The sequence below is a fragment of the Ceratotherium simum genome, chromosome 9 (assembly GCF_057802395.1).
Source record: "Ceratotherium simum simum isolate JZ-2026a chromosome 9, ASM5780239v1, whole genome shotgun sequence".
In the NCBI taxonomy this organism is placed as follows: Eukaryota; Metazoa; Chordata; class Mammalia; order Perissodactyla; family Rhinocerotidae; genus Ceratotherium; species Ceratotherium simum.
The window spans coordinates 68,344,161-68,361,420 of record NC_141908.1 but is presented as its reverse complement, the minus strand read 5'-3'; the positions used below and the strand labels follow the sequence as shown (position 1 = coordinate 68,361,420).

Below are 17,260 nucleotides of genomic sequence, written 5' to 3'. Positions count from 1 at the left end.
TCTTTCACTTAACAATGTTTTCAAGTTTCCTCCATATCTTTGTGTAGCTTGATAGCTCATCTCTTTTTGTCACTCAATAATATTTCACCATACAGATGTCCACAGTTTCTTGATCCATTCACCTATTCAAGGACATCTTGGTTGCTTCCAAGTTTTAATAATTATAAATAAAGTTGCTATAAACATTTGTATGGTGGTTTTGTGTGGACATGAATTTTTAATTCATTTGGGTAAATACCTAGGAGCATGATTGCTGGATCATATGGAAAGAGTATTTTTAGCTTTGTAAGAAACTTCCCAAATGTCTTCCCAAGTCACTGTACCATTTGAAAGTTCCTATTGTTCTACATCCTCACCAGCATTTGGTGGTGTCAGTATTCTGGATTTTAGCCTTTCTAATAGATGTATAGTGGTATCTCATTGTTGTTTTATCATGAGAGATAATTGCTTTTTAAATCTATTAGACTGACCATTGTACATCTAAATGTAGCCTTAGGACAACTAAGATCAGCTCTTCTTCAGATTGGTGGGTTTTTCTTTTTCACCATAGTCATATCCTTATGATTCTAGTGAGGAAATATTAGGTAGAAGCCATTAAGAAAAATCGTGTGCTCAGAAGAAAGAGAAGGAAATAATGAGACTGAAACTGAGAGTATGCTGTTATATAGAAACTGGCCAGTGTGCTTGACATGGATAAAAGTGATTTAACAGCAGTATTTGGGATGATAAAAGGAGAGAGAGCTAGTTGGCAACCAGAAGTGTATAGTAGATTGCAGATTGCCAATAAAAAATGTGAATGAAAACATTTTACTCTGTAATTGGAGACAACTGCTGTATATCCCAGAGATACCATACAGGAAAAAATATCAACCTTTGAGTGCAGCATAGTTGCAGATAGTTAAAAAAAAAAATGAGAAGTCAAAAATTTCTCAAATTAAGGTTAGGAGAAGAGCTGGTATAGCAGAGGCAGGGGGTACCCTGCCCTTATCTCTTTAGGCCTCGTCATTTTAGTTCAATCAAGTGCATTTATAAGTGCCAGCATCTGCATCTTTTTGCTTCAGGGCTAATGATGACAAGAGCTGGTGTAAAAATATTCTAGTTCCCAAAGCCCTTGGGCAGATAACTCTAAGTCACACGTTCTACACTGGCTCCCAGCCCATCTTAGCCGATAGCTCGATGACACACCCTTTACTGGATGCCTTCTCTTCCTTGTCTCACTTATCCACTCCCATAACTGTGTTTTTTGGGATCAACTCCCAATCATACTTCTTGCATTGGAATCCTTGTCTCAGGATTAGCTTCTAGAGGAATCCAAGCTCAGACAATTGGTTACATGTTTCTTCAGAATCCCACATCCTCTTTGGTTACTATTGCCTCTCTCCTTCAAGGCTTTCAGAAAACTTCTCCTTTTGTTTGCCTTGGGACCCATTACTCTCATCCTGCAGTTGCCAGGTCACTGCAGCCAGAGAACAACATCTGATAAATCCTTAACAATGCAGAGGAAATTAATTAAATATAGTGTTAACTCTCTCTTATGTGTTTGCATTTTAAAGGGGATCCTTGGGGAAAGAACTCAAAGGAATGAATGCCTAGTTGCTGAAATCTTAGATTCTGTGCCACCTGAAAGGAGGAGATTATTTTGAGCAAGCTTTCCTACATCCTTTACCTCTGACTCTGGTACTCCTCGAACCATTCGGGAGAAAAAGAGCAGACCAACTAGTCACTCTTTAGTGACAAGTCAAATTTATAAATTAGATAGAAGGGCAGTAGAAGAGGAATTAGAAGGAAAGCCAAGGAATTTAGCATGAAGTAGCAAAAGAATAAAACAGCATATTCATTGATTCTAAGACGCCTTGTTTTCCGCATTTTAACATCTCTGAAATCAAAATGCATCTTATAATCAATAGTATCTCTTAATTGCTGTTGTCAGGTGGCAATCACAATGTCATTGTCACTTCCTGTGATGTGAAATTGAGTCATAGCTATTCATGCTGTTGTCACTTCAGTTGAATTATATGCACTGTTGGTACAATACATGTTGGGTTTAATTGCTGTTTAAAGTGTCGTCAGTATTTAGAATTGAAACAAGTAGTTATCATGTATGGAGAATAGGGTGGGAACAAATCAGCAGGGTATAAATTTGGTATTTGTTAAGCAAATTATTTGTCACTGGATGGATGACCCTAAATTCCGTATTTTCTTGGAAAGCAACAATAAAGTGCTTTATAGGATGGAAGAAAGATGACCACAAGTAAAAGAAGTTGTATTATATTTTATTACTGAGATTTCTGCAAAAAGATTGCCTATCATATACAAAGCAACTGTGGCAAGAGAAATTGCAATAGATGAACAAAATCTCAGCACAATAGGAGGCTAGAGTAAATGAGTCATGCATTGCATAGGATTATCATTAAGATGTACAATATCCATTTATCAGAAACTTCCTGCTGATTTTGAATAGAACTCATTTAACTTTCAGCATGATGCCACTGAGGAAAAATTAAAGTATGTGTTTAATCAAATAGGTAATGCTGGGGAAGGGAGATTGATTTTCTTCGACAAGACTTAACATTACACTATCAATGCAAAAAGATCTTTAGTATGATGAAGAGTATGAGTCTGGGGGCTGGCCCGGTGGTGCAAGCAGTTAGGTGCACGCGCTCCACTGCGCTGGCCTGGCGTTCACTGGTTCGAATTCCGGGCGCACACCAATGCACTGCTTGGCAAACCATGCTGTGGCGGCGTCCCATATAAAGTGAAGAAAGATGGGCACGGATGTTAGCCCAGGGCCAGTCTTTCTCAGCAAAAAAAGAGGAGGATTGGCAGATGTTAGCACAGGGTTGATCTCCTCAAAAAAAAAAAAAAAAAAGAGTATGAGTCTGGGTTATGAAAAGCAGTGTATCACTGTAATCTTATCCCTAACTGCCAACTGTAAAACAATGACTAAGAACTTCTTCAAAGATGTTTTTAGAAGTGAACTAAAATAGTATGGATGATGGTTGAGCTGATAGAGGACTGGTTAGAAGTCTTCTGGTATAGACGTCTGGGACCCTACTATATATTCTAGTTCTCAATGATTTTATGGACAGGTATCTGAAGAGTTAAATACAGTCATGCGTCGCATAATGATGTTTCAGTCAACGACAGACCGCATATACAACGGTGGTCCCATAAGATTAGTATCATATAGCCTAGGTGTGTAGTAGGCTATACACACCATCTAGGCTTGTGTAAGTACACTCTCTGATGTTTGCACAGCAACAAATCGCCTGATGCATTTCTCAGAATGTATCCCAGTCATTTAGCGACACATGATTGTAATAATTTCACCTAAAAATATAGTGATATGGTTGTTAATCATGATGGCATGACTAGGCCACTAGAGTCTCTCAATGCTTCAGTCAACCAACCATTTAAGGACCATTTGCAGAAGGAATGTGAGTTCTGGTTCTTGTCTAGAAACTTTCTATTGAGAACTTCTGGTAATATCAAGAAAAGTAGCAGCATCAAAACTTATAGAATGGAGACAACAGTTGTGCACACTTTAAGGAAATGCTGTGTACTGACATTCTTGATGGCCCAGAGGACATTATTTTATGGAAAATATGGATGCTAATGCATCTAATTTTAAAAAATATTCAAATATGTTAAGAAATTTTAGGAATATATTAACCAATTTGTTTCACGTATATTTACGCTGTTATCAATGCACAATACTGATATGTGATTTTAAATATCTATATCTATGTTGAAATAAATCAAAAGAGTTCTTTCAATAAGGATAAAATTAAAATTCTAAGTAATAAAAAGCATTACGTCATAGTTTATATTTTTGCTTCAAGGCAAAAAGTATTATTAGAGATAAAGGTCAGTTCATAGTAATGAAAGATTTGACTCACCAGTGATAAATAAAAGTCTGAATGTGTGTGACAGAACCACAAAGAGAAAAATTCACAAAACAGATTTTAACATGCCTCTTTCAATAACTGACAAAATTAATCAGGCAAAAAAATCAGTAAGGATGCAGAAATTTGAACAAAACAATAATAAGCGAGGGTTAATGAACCTGTATAAGATATTTGTTCCCAACAAATGCAAAATTCATATTCTTTACAAGCTCACATGGAACATTTACGAAAGGTCCAGAAACTGGGCCACAAAGCAAGTCTCAACAAATTTTAAGTGATTGAAGTCATTTGGAACTTCTATTCTGATCAGAATTTTAAAATGTATTAAAAAATCAGTAAAAAAAAAAAAAAAAAAAGGATGTCGAAAATTCCTATGTTTGGAAATTAACCAATACATTTCTAAATAAGTCTTAGGATGAAGGTGAAATCCTGATAGAAATTAGATGATTGAAAAGGAAGAAAAATTTTATTAATGTTCACACAAGGTATGATTTGTGTTTGCAGAATATCCAAAAGAATCTACAGGTAAATTTTTAGAATTGATAAGAGATATTACAAATATGTTATTGGAATTAATAAGAGTTTAGCAAAGGTGCTGGATTCAAAATCAATACATAAAAGTCAAATGTATTGCTACATACCAGCAAAAACAATTTGGAAAGAAAGGCACTGTTTATTCCATTATCAAAAATACCAACTACGTAGAGATAAACCTAATAAAAATGTGTGAAATCTCTGGAAAATTATAATGCTTAACAGAGAGACATTAAAGAACACTTAAACAAATGGGTTAGAACACAATTATAGGGATGCCAAGTCTCCCAAATGTATCTAAAGATTAAATCTGTCATTCAAATTCTCAACATGGTTGTGTGTATGAGTGTACTTGACAGCTGATTCTAAAATTTACATGGAAATGCAAAGAAAACCTATTCTACTTGACATCAAAACTTATTATAAAGCTCTAGTAATTAAGACAGTCTGTTGATAAAGCAGAGACAGACAGAACCATAACATGTAATGGAGTCCAGAAGCAAACCGACCCACATGTGGACACTTGATTTATGACAGAGTTGACCCAGCAGAGCAGAGGTGAAAGAATGTGCAATAAATATTGTTGTAACTGAGTATCCATATAGAAAAAAGTGAAAGGGACCTTTCATTATTAACAGGCTCCAAGTGAATGACAATTAAAGGCAAAACTATAAAGACTTAAAAAGGTAATATGGGGAAAAAAACCTATACCTGCAGGTTAGAGAAAGATTTCTTGTCATAAAAATCACTAACCGTAAAAGGAAGAATTAATAAACTTGTCTTCATTAAAATTAAAAACTTCTATTCTCTGACACTATGAGATAGTGAAAAGACGAGCCACAGAGTAGAAGATGTGCAATACCTCTACGTAAGACAGACAGACACACAATAGAAAATGGGCAGTTTCTCTGTCTCTGCATTTCCCTTCCTTCCTACCACCAACAAACACTTAGCGGAGGTGTTTTTGTTTTTGTTTTGTTTTTTTGTTTTTGTTTTTTGTTGTTTCCTTTTTTTTGAGGTCCGTACACATGGTAACTATTGAAAGGTGAATGTGAGCACATCTTTGATAAATAAAAAGTGCTAATTTGTTGTTGAATCTATAGTGATCAATTTTCCATAAGATGTTTTTGTCTCATACATTTAAGTGAAGGACGAAGATAGGAAAAATGCAAAAGGAAAGTGAAAAGATAGCCTGGATGAAAACAATGGTGATTCTTTGCTCTTAACAAAAGAGAAAAAATAAATAATTTAACCTTACAAGACATGGAGGGGAGCTGAATCTGAAAAGGAAGGTAAAAGAAGTTCAAATAAGAAAGAAAATGAAAAAGTGTACACAATGGAGCTGAGAAATGTTGAAAGTATCCACATGATCACAATGAAGAACTCCTATAACAGTGAAAAAAACGGACAAATAATGGTGATTCTTGGGGTCTTACAGGAACTCCTGATCTTGGTTGGGAAGAGTTTCAAGTGTACATAAATAACAGAGCCTCCAAATTAGCCCTAGAAGAGGCCCTTTATTTTTATCAATGGAATATTTTAAAAATAATTTAAAGGCAAAATGAGAAAACATAGCTTTTCCTGGGGAGTTGAATGGAAGGTATATGGAAAACATCAATAGATGGGAAAATTAACAACAGGAGCAAGTTCTAACTAGGGAGAATCTGAAACTGTCAGCATGCAGAAATCAGAAATTTGGTGTCCGTGCTTAATAAATAGGATGATTTAAATTTCTTTACCTTATGAGTTTCTGTCAATCCATTTTTATTTTTTTCTTTTGGAGCTTTCTGATTTAAGGGAGAAGAAAAGAATTTTGAAGGCAGCAGAATATAGAAGAACAGGAACTCAGATACTTGGTGTTTACCCTAGTTTTACAAATAAAAGTACTAATTGTAACACGCATCATCTAATAAAATTGTGGCAGCAGTCAAGGCCATACAAATGTTTACAACCAATAACTCCATTTTTTTCCCAGAAAGACCCTTTGGCTTACCAATCTATTTAATCTAATTTTGATTAATTGTTAATTTTCCACTTTGTGGATTGTTTTTTTCTGCTATTGACCTTTTGGCTATTTCACAGATAATTAGCACCTCCTTCAGAGAGGAGGGCAGAGGGAAACTAAATAAATGCATTTGTCTACATTTTTTATGCTTTCTGTTAATGCTACCTTGGAGAAAGTCTAGTAACAAAGAATTTTAACACTACTAACTAAAACGGTGGTGTTGCTTGAATGAGTCTTATAAACCAAGAAAACGCAGACACCTCCAGGGGCCTGGCAGGTAAGTTGTGTGAGCGCCTGGGTCACTCAGTGGTGGACACTGTGACAACTGTGGGTAGTACATGCTTCCCCTGAAGGAATTACGATATTTTAACTTACACAACATACCTAATGGCTGCATTAGCCCCACAGGCTGCCAGTTTACAATATCTGCATCATTAGCATTGGTAATAAAAGATGTATGTAATTAGATGTCATGAAAATATTGTTGCTAAAATGTGTGATAGAGTTTCACTCTAGTATACTGATATAGGTATGAGCTAGTCGATATGAACTATACCAAACAGGGACCAAAAGCAAGGCTTTAAGCATACCATGGAGCACAGAGGTAACAAGGGAACAGCCGGGACCACTCTGGTTCATAATAATTTACGGAGAAGTAACTCTTTTACCTAAAACCTATCCTAAGCCTAAAGTAAACTGATGCTTCTGAGTGTGTGTGCAGGGCCTTTCCTACAGATGGGCTCAAGAACAATTTTTAATTATTAAAAATAATTTTTGAAAACAGAACAGTATGCCACATAGGAGTCTGCATTCACAATGTAAGGTTCTATAGCTTTATAATGGATTGTTGGAATAAATCCCAAATAATTTCACATATTTATTGGGAGATTATTTTTGATTACAAGTAGTGATATTTCCTTAAGATGTATATATTTGAGCTTTTATATTATTTTTGCTCACTTTTTTCAGGGAAAATTTCATGGAAATCCAATGCATGTAGCTGTGGTTATTTCAAATTGTTTAAGGGAAGAGAGGAGAATATTGGCTGCAGCCAACATGCCCATCCAGGTAATATTTTCTGAACTTGTGATTTGTTATCACCTTGAACTCAATTTTTCTGAAACAGAAATTCTTATTTTTTTTCAAACCAGCCTCTTCTGCCTATGTTAGTGATGCCACCATCCTTCCAGTCACTTGGAATCAAAGTCTTGGGATCATCTTTGAGTAGTTCCTTTTCTCTGCCTCTTTATTGAGATAATTACCAAGTCTGTCCAAAGTTTGCTTCTAGAATCCTATTTGTACATTCTTTTCTATTTCCACTGGTCACACTCTGGTCCATGGTCTTACAATATCAGTCTAGGAATGTAGTAACCACCTCTTAGCTGAATTCGTAACCACCATTTGGACTGTGCTTCCCTTAGCACATTTATCCTCAGGGGTTGATCTTCTCGAAACTCTTCCGTAGCTCCTGATTTCCTACCCTGCAAGTCCAAACTACTCCACAAGCAGGAGCTTTGTCTTACAGAAGCTCCATAAATACTTGCTTGTCAATTTAATGAATTCAGAGCATCCATTAAAGACAAGTAGAGGAATCAATGAAATCCTTAAGGAATACTTTTTCAGTTAATCCTTATAAAAAGGAAACAGTATGTAAATAATCAATTTTCCAAATGACACCCTCCATAATTTAGTAAATCACATTACAATATTTGTTTTTGAAGGTCCAAGAAAAGTATCTTTTTTTAACTATTAAAAATTCTCAGGTTTAGTTATTGTTATGTTATGGTTGTTTTTGGAGAGTATGGAGTTTTAACAATTTACTATTCTTTTTTTTAGATGAAGAAGAAGGATGGTATCATTTTTATTTAATTTAAAATCTAGAGTACAGTAACTTTTTAAAGTAAATATAGTTTGATTCAGCGCTTTTTGGGTAAAATTAGGACGCTATTACTAATATATAATATTCTCATACATATTCTCAGCTATCTTTTTTTTTTTTTGTGAGGAAGATCAGCCCTGAGCTAACATCCATGCTAATCCTCCTCTTTTTGCTGAGGAAGACTGCCTCTGAGGTAACATCTATTGCCAATCCTCCTCCTTTTTTTTCCCCAAAGCCCCAGTAGATAGTTGAATGTCATAGTTGCACATCCTTCTAGTTGCTGTATGTGGGCCACTGCCTCAGCATGCCCGGAGAAGCGGTGCGTCAGTGTGCGCCCGTGATCCGAACCCAGGCCACCAGTAGCGGAGCATGCGCACTTAACCGCTAAGCCACAGGCCGACCCTCAGCTATCGTTTTTTGTATTCATTTTAGTGTGTGTGTGTGTTGTTCCCTTCAAATGTCAGATATCAGTTAAATTAGAAACATTCATTTATTTGAGTAGATGTTCATCAAAGTCACTGTGCAAATAATCTAGCAGTACCACATACTACTACAAAAGAACAACTGGTTTGTAAATTTCAAGTAGGTAGACAAATAATGGAGGCCAAAATGAGAGAGAAGGAATTTTATAAAGGCTTTACAATCCAAAGAATGTGGTGTAGCTGAAGGAACACTTGATCAAGGGTCAAAGACATGAGTTCCACCTGAGGTTCCACCACTGATTTGCTGTGGATCTTAGTCAAGTCATCAGCTTTCTAACCATAGCTCCCCACCCAACTGTAAGGTCAAGGGGGTGCTGACTTCTCTAACTCTCATCTCTAGATGTCAATGTAACTTTATGTCTAAGGAATACACTCAATGTCAGATCACTAGAGTGGCCAAGAAATGGTGCTTGGAGAAGCTAGTTAGCCTTTCTATTTAACCAAGGTAACATTTTTATATATTCTTTAGTACACTCTCTTTGTTCTAGTATAAAAGTATTGTTATCCTGGCAGATTCAACATCCCTAATTCTGATTTAAGTCCAACTTAATGTAGTTTCACTATACTAAATTTTAAATTATATGTGTTAGTTTTATAGAATTTCAAAAGTAATATAGGTCTGTTATAGAAAATTAGGGAAAAAAATTTAAAACCATAAAATCATCTGTAATTTCACTATTCAAAGATAACACATTGATAATATTTTGCTATGTGTGTTCTTCCAATCATATGTACTTGAGTTTACGTGTCTATACATATAGCCATATATTTATAAATATATATACAGATATATAAGCAATAGAGATCATCAACCTATGGTGTTTTTATAATCTTCTCTATTTCTTAACAATTTAACACTACTTATATGTCATTAAACATTTTTCTACATCATGAGTTTTAATGGCTGTGGAGTGTTTCATATCATGTTGATCCAAACCTCAGTTCAAAGTACATACTATGTATACTCATTCATTATAAACCTGTTTTATCAGCATCATTGAAATTTCAAGACATTCTTTTTCAGGGACCTCTGGAGAAATCCTTACAAAGTTCTTCAGTTTCAGAAAGACAGAGGAACGTGGAGCACAAAGTGGCTGCCATTAAAAATAGTGTGCAGGTGAGTGATCTTACAGACACCCCTAGGAAGCTGAGCTATTGCCCGTACAACTAACTGTGTACCTTTTTCCTAGGTGCCCAAAGTAAGTGCATACAGAAATCTTAGGGCAATCTGTTAGTAAAATAAATATCTCTCACACACTATGTTCATATTAGAAAAGATTTCTTTTGGGGAAGCCTTTTAACTTCAATTTCAATTTCTTGGACATAGGGCTGTTTACATGATCTATTTCTTCTTAAATGAGCCTTGGTCATTTGTATTTTTCAAGAAATTTGTCCATTTTGTCTAAGTTGTCTTTATTGGCACAAAGTTTTCATAATATTCTTTTATTATGTTTTGAATATCTAAAGAATCTGTAGTGATATCACCTCTTTCATTTGATATTGGTAAATGTTTTTTTCTAATCAGTCTGGCTAGAGATTTATCCATTTCATTGATTAGAGAAAATTTCTTAAATGAGACTGTCTCCAATTTGTATATAAAATAGAATGCTAATTTTCCTTTCCAAAACTTACATAGCATTCATTTCCTTGTCCTTTACAAAAATAATAATTCCATAAAGTTAAATAAACTATAGATGTTTAAAGGTAAACTGCCCCATATATTGTCTTAATAGTAGACAGAGGGTTTAAATGACAATATTTCTAAGCATTAATTTTCAGACTTCTGATTTAGAGATCCTCCATAACAAGTAAAACAGGCATGCGAAAGTATCTGCTTACACTGTTGCCAGAAAGAATCAGGTTCTCAGACCAACTTCGGTAGGATGAAACACCTTGGCACGTTGTAATGTTAAAACCAATGGCTCCACTGACTCTACAAGCATGTAAGAGCAGGAGATGATTATTTTATTATAGTAATAATACTTAAACACATTAATCAAGTACACAGATGATTTTTGCATCCAGCACAAATTCCTTTTTTAATTCCTGAGAAGTATGGTGCAGCAGGGGCCCATCTTTTGGAGCCCCAACCAGATCCCTTTGCCAGGCCTGTACCCCCATCTCCAGGGGCTGTGAGTGTTGCCTGCTAATGGCATCTCTGGAGAATTGCCTCTAGAGCCCCCAGCTGCCTACAGTCGATGACTGAGTGACACCAGTGTACAAAAAGCCAGACCCCTTTAGGGTTAACTCTGTGGTGCAGATCATACTTATAAGATCTTTGTAGGATCATAACCTCATTTTCTCTGTGCAATGCTTTGGAATGTGGCACTCCTGTAAGGATTCTCAGACCACTGAGAGAGCTCTTGAAGATTATTGCTGGGTATTTTCACATTTTACAATTCCTGATTGCAATATCCAAAAGTCTTTTCATTATTTACTCTATCATTGACTTTTCAGAGTTTATTGGCATTAGTTTAATATGCTTTTCATTAGAAGTGTCTGCAAGATATTGCTTTCTCTTAGCTTTTAATTTTGAGATCAAAAGGTAAAACCCCTGTATATTTCTGCTTTAAGATGATCATATTTAATTTTATTATATTTTCTTATGCACTTATGTTCCATACCTTTTAGTAGCTCACTGCATGCCACAGGTCTTTGCTCTTTGGAAATTTAACATTTACGTGAAACACTACAGGTGGTGTTGAGATGTAGTGAAAAGAAAGAGTAAAGACTTTGAAGCTAAACTAGACTGGATTTGAATTCTAGCTTGAGTATTGACTACTATATGACTTCCAATCTCAGTTTCCTCACATGAAAAATGGAAATAATTTACTTTGCATGTTTCTGAAAGCATAGTGTATGTCAGGTTTAGGCACAGAACAGATTTGCTCAAAACTGATAGCTGTTATTATTGGATGAGTAGACAATACGCTGTGTAGTCAATAGCTACCACTTTATTTCTTTTCTAAGGTTTATAAACATTGAGAAAGTCATTTTAGAGGATGACTTAGAGATAACAAACAGGAAGGAGAAGAATAAGCATAGCTCATGCTTCTTAAGCATGTGTCTGGTATCAGGCATTGTGTTAAGCAGTTTAATTCATGAGATTCTTACAACAACTCCATCAGTAGATACTGTTATTACCCTCCTTTCTCCCCCTGCCCCATCCTTCCTCACCCCTTTTTGCAGATGGAGAAGCTGAAATGCAAAGACATTCGCCCAAGTTCCTACAGCTAATAAGTTGTAGAGTTGGGATACAGATTCAGACTCTCTTACCCAAAATTGAAGGCTTTTCTTAAATAATTTAGCTGATTAAAATTTGGAATTTGTGAAGAAAGGGTATGGGGGTAAATGTATGTTTCCTTAGAGACTTCTTGGAATAAGTAGGCAGCAGAAAGTTCAATTTTCTAAGAAAGAGAGGTAGTCTGAGATCAAGGAAGGAGTAGGTCTAACTTTAGTTGAGGGTGGGGGTCTAAGTCAGACTGCTAGGCTTCCCCACCAAACTCCATCGCTGGGAAGCTATGTAGCCTTGGGCAAGTAAGTTACTTCACATCTCTAAGCCTCCACTTCTTCATCTGTAAAAGTGAGGATAGCCACCTTCATAAGATTGTCGTAAGGACTGCATGAGATAATATAGGAAAAGCCTTAGCCCAGATCTGGACACTTAATATCTAAGTCTGAGCAGAAAAACATCACCAGTTTTGGGGAAGAGTAAAATAAAAATCTCAAAGACGGAAGACACAGAGGAAGCATAGATTTTTTTTTTCTAAGAAGTAGACAGGAAAAAAAATTTAGACTGAGTTGTCATAAACTACAGCCGATTAGAATGGAGACTAAGCGAAAAGTTAATTGGTACATTACTACAGAATTATATAGAACTTAATAGGAAAATTTAGTCTCCACAGTCTCAGGTAAAAATGATTAAATTGGTAGCATCATTTGGAACTAATTGAGAAATGAGAGGCAAGATGCTGGAAGATTTCCAATCAATCAGGAAGAGAAAAGAGTTAGAAGAGCAAGTTCCATCTGGGTCTCCCAGCATCATTCAGCCTTTGTGGGAATTAGCTCTTCAGAAATACAGGTTCCGTTTAGTTAGTCTAGGATTTTACTGGAGACAGAAAGCGTCAGTGTAATTTGAAATACCAATGATGTTGTTTAATTGACATGCTTAATTGCAACAACAGAGTATGTTTTCTTTTGTAAAAAGATGACAGAACAAGACACCAAATATTTAGAAGACCTGCAAGATGAATTTGATTACAGATATAAAACAATTCAGACAATGGGTAAGTTTTTATTTTGTCTATAATTCTATGTAGGGACATGAAGGCAAGATGACTAGGGTTTCTTCTTTACTGACAGAATTGATAAATCGATCTATTTCCATAAGTGAGTTTTTTTTTTCCTTGAAGGGAGGGTGCAGGAGTGGAGTATTTATTTTGCTTCCTCCTTTTCTTTCCATATAAATATGTTTTTTTATTCACCAACTCAGAGTAAATTATAAGGCTCGTCAGAAATCACCCCTACTTTGGCATGTATCTCCAAAAACTAAGAACATTCTATTATAGAATCAAAATATCATCATCATAACTAAGAAAAGTAATAATAATTGCCTAATATGATCAGGAAATTACTAATACCAACCCTAGATTAGTTTTTTAATATAATTTTTTAAAATTATAAAGTAGAAATGTGATTCATAGTAGAAAATTTGTAAAATAGACAAAAGCATTAAAAAATTAAAAATCACATGAAATTCCACTACCTACAGGTAAATATTGTGAAAATATTAATACATTTCCTTCCAGCCATTTTCATACATGTTAAAATATACGTCTATTTATTTTCAAAAAATTGAGATCATCCTGCACATAGTTTTGTGTATTGCATTTTAAACTAGTTTTATTTTTAAGTATTTCCCCTTATGATAAAATTCTTCAGAAATGTAATTTCAATAATTTACATGTCAAAATATAAGGACACTGCAATTTATTTGACTATCTCTTTGCAGTTAAACATTGAGGTTGTTTACAATTAGGCATTTTTTAAGAAATGGAAGGAAAGAATGAGAATACTTACAAGGTCTAAGATTTACAAGTAGTAATGGATTGATCATTTAGAGTGTGTTGCAATTTGTGGGACAATTGGAGAAATTCTAATTAGGTCTAGATTAGTTAATAGGATTGTACCAATGCTAATTTACTGGTTTTGATAATTATATTACGCTCACGTAAGACATTAGAGAAAGTTGCATGAAGGATGTAAGGGAACCCTCTACTATTTTTGCAACTCTTTCATAACTCTAGAACTATTTTTAAATAATTTTTAATTGGATACAAATTTTTCACTTACAGAATCATCTTTAACTATTGAAATATTAGCTTAAAATTTATCTGGAAGGAAGTATACATGACTGTGATCAAATGCTTAACTTTTCATCTAAGACAGGATATTAGAAAACTTGTTTTTCCTGGCATGGGTGAGGAGTGATGTGTTCTAGTATCCTCATGATGTCTTGACTCCCAGGAAATGTTATTCAAAATATTCAAGATTGTTTGTATGTACATTTTTTCCCTTTGGAAGAAATTGCACAAACATAGGTTTCACCAGATCATCAAAAGGGTCTGTGATCTTAAAAAGGTTGAGAACAACTGCAAATTTAATCAAGCATTACAGTTCATTGAAAGCAGCCTCATCTCAAATTTCATATGTGAACTACCAATTTTAAGAATTAGAACATAACAAAATACATTAAACAATAAAATTATTTTGAACTTAATATGTTACAATTAGAGTTACTTTAGTGTCTTTCAGTGCTTCGTGAGCATTATGAAGAATAAAAATTGTCATTTTATCACTTAAATCAACAAGTATTTATTTTGTTGGTTATAAGTGAAATGAAATGTTTTAAGTGAAATGAAAGATACATGGGAAACAAATTATATTCTTGCTAGTGAAGACTGGAAAGTATTAGCTAATGAAGTTTTCAGTTGATAAAATGCTGTATAAGCAAGATTTTTTGCTACCTGTGGGATCTAGGAGTTAGCGAATCTGTGAATTAATACAACCAGGAATGACTTCCCAGAGATCACTGCTATTTTGTAGAGAAATTTGGCATGTTGTTGTTCCAGGGCCTCTTTTTTACCGTTACACAAGTAAGATCAGCATTCACAACCTTCATTTTTCATAGACGTGAGTGGTAGCTATAAACAATCTCTTGGGGCCAGCCCCGTGGCTTAGCGGTTAAGTGCATGCGCTCCGCTACTGGCGGCCAGGGTTCGGATACCCGGCGCGCACCGACGCACCTCTTCTCTGGCCATGCTGAGGCCACATCCCACATACGGCAACCAGAAGGATGTGCAACTATGACATACAACTATCTACTGGGCCTTTGGGGAAAAAAAAGGAGGAGAATTGGCAATAGATGTTAGCTCAGAGGCAGTCTTCCTCAGCAAAAAGAGGAGGATTAGCACGGATGTTCGCTCAGGGCTGATCTTCCTCACACACACACACACACAAATCTCTTGATATATACCGATAAAGTTTAATGTTCAAATTAAAAAATACAGTGTTTATTGCACACATCTCCCATTTAAGAAGATAAATCATTTTGGGTTTTTTCAGTCAGATATTTTCCTTAATTAGCAACACTTTCCCACTTCTGGTTTTACTACGAGGCTAGCCCATTTTGCAAAGAAAAGGGGAAAGCAAAGAATTTAGTCTTTGTTATTAGTTCATGGGACTAAGTGGCTAAAACTGCATCTCTACCAGGAAGTTTCCCATAACTCCTGGTATACGGTGGGGCAGGGAGGAGCAGGTAAAGGCACCAGGAGAAGGCAAATATGATTTAATCACGGGCACAAAGGGAGGCCCCTTTCTTTTCCTGCTTATGCCAACCAACCAGGGTTAATATCAATGTAGAGTTAGCTAATAAGGAATCCGTTACAAAAACTTTTATCTCCTCTCTCCCTAATCCCCATACCCCCACCACCCCAAAAAGCAACATGGTGTGAAGAATGATCTTCCCTCAAGGTCTGTAAGATAGAGAGCTCCTCCCTGGCATGCTTGGATGTAACCCTTCCCAGCAAAATGAGCAGACAGAGGCTTACTTCCAAGCTCATCTCTAATGGCCTCATTAGGGTCTTGCATCTTAGGCTCTTAGGATGGTGGGTTTCAGAACAGAGAGCTTTGCCTTGGAGAGGACTCTCAATCTGATCTCTCTTCCTGTGCAGATCAGGGTGACAAGAACAGCGCCATGATGAATCAGGAAGTTTTGACTCTACAAGAAATGCTTAACAGCCTCGACTTCAAGAGAAAGGTTAGTGAAGAACTTTAATGTGGCCTTTTGCCTATTTCCCCTTTTCCCAATCCGAATGAAGAAACTGCAATGTTTCTAGGAAGGGTATCATAGTGTTTGCCATGCTTCTCTTCCTAAGTTTACAAAGCTAGGCCTCTCTAGAGTCTATTTGTATTGCTTATGTGGTACACTTACTGTAGCTACCATTAATTTCAAGGTGAACATTCTACCCAATTTTTTTTTGCCACTATTTCAGACATGACTGTTTTAGTTACTGTACTTAGTATACTGAGACAGGTTCTACTACACATGTATAATTAAAATATTACTTGACAACTACTAAAATTTTATTGAAAAAATAAGTGTTCCAGTTTCTACTCTGAAAAAATGACGTAATAAGTAATTTCCTAGACTTAAGATGGTTCGTTGATGACCGAACATATTCAATCTAACCTCCTCCCAAGGAGAGGAAGAACTTTCTTCTGGCTCAATGAAATATTTGAAAAAAAGGGGAAATAGCTCTATTTCAAGTTTCTACCTCTGTTTGAAAATAAATTCAATTGAAATTTAATCAGTCACTGATAAATCAATAGTTCATTTCTAAAAGTTTGGCTCCAATTTTTGTCCAGGAATTTGTGTGAGCACAAATAAGTGTAAAATTTATTTTTACCTTAAATTAATTATAAACTTAAACAACAGTTGTATATCAGATTTTAAATATGCAAATAATTAAAGATAAACAATGTTTTTATGTGTAATTAATCTTTGCTATACATTTTATGCATGCCATTTTATACTACTTTAGAAATAAGACTTTAAGGAGAGAAGGAACCTTGGAAATAATTCAGTCCATTTATCTAATTGTATAGATCACAAGACCAAGTTCCAGCAAAGTTAAATGGTTTGTCCAAATTCGTGTAGCTTTTGGCAAAGCCAGGGTGGAAATTCACATCTTCTAATCCCCAGGCCTTTGAACGTTATACTTTTCTAGTATGCCTCCCAAAACCCAGATAATAACTAATCAAAACTAAGACAGAAAGGCTCAATTTTTAGCCAGCACATTTTGAAATAATACATAAACATATTTATAAGAATATAAATTAGATTTATAGATGTCTTTTTAAAAAGCAGGTATATAGCCCTATGACTACAAGA

The 17,260-nt window shown here is 35.3% G+C and overlaps 1 protein-coding gene across 2 annotated transcripts in view; it reads left to right on the top strand.

Moving 5' to 3' along the window:
• STAT4 (signal transducer and activator of transcription 4) overlaps positions 1-17,260 on the top strand; it is a 93,934-nt gene that overhangs the window by 47,051 nt on the left and 29,623 nt on the right. For both annotated transcript variants that reach the window (XM_087435509.1, XM_004426742.2), the window contains exons 4-7: positions 7,417-7,515; positions 9,833-9,925; positions 13,016-13,094; positions 16,041-16,126. In XM_087435509.1, coding sequence (XP_087291635.1) covers positions 7,417-7,515; positions 9,833-9,925; positions 13,016-13,094; positions 16,041-16,126 — 357 coding nt within the window. The remainder of the gene's footprint in view (positions 1-7,416; positions 7,516-9,832; positions 9,926-13,015; positions 13,095-16,040; positions 16,127-17,260) is intronic.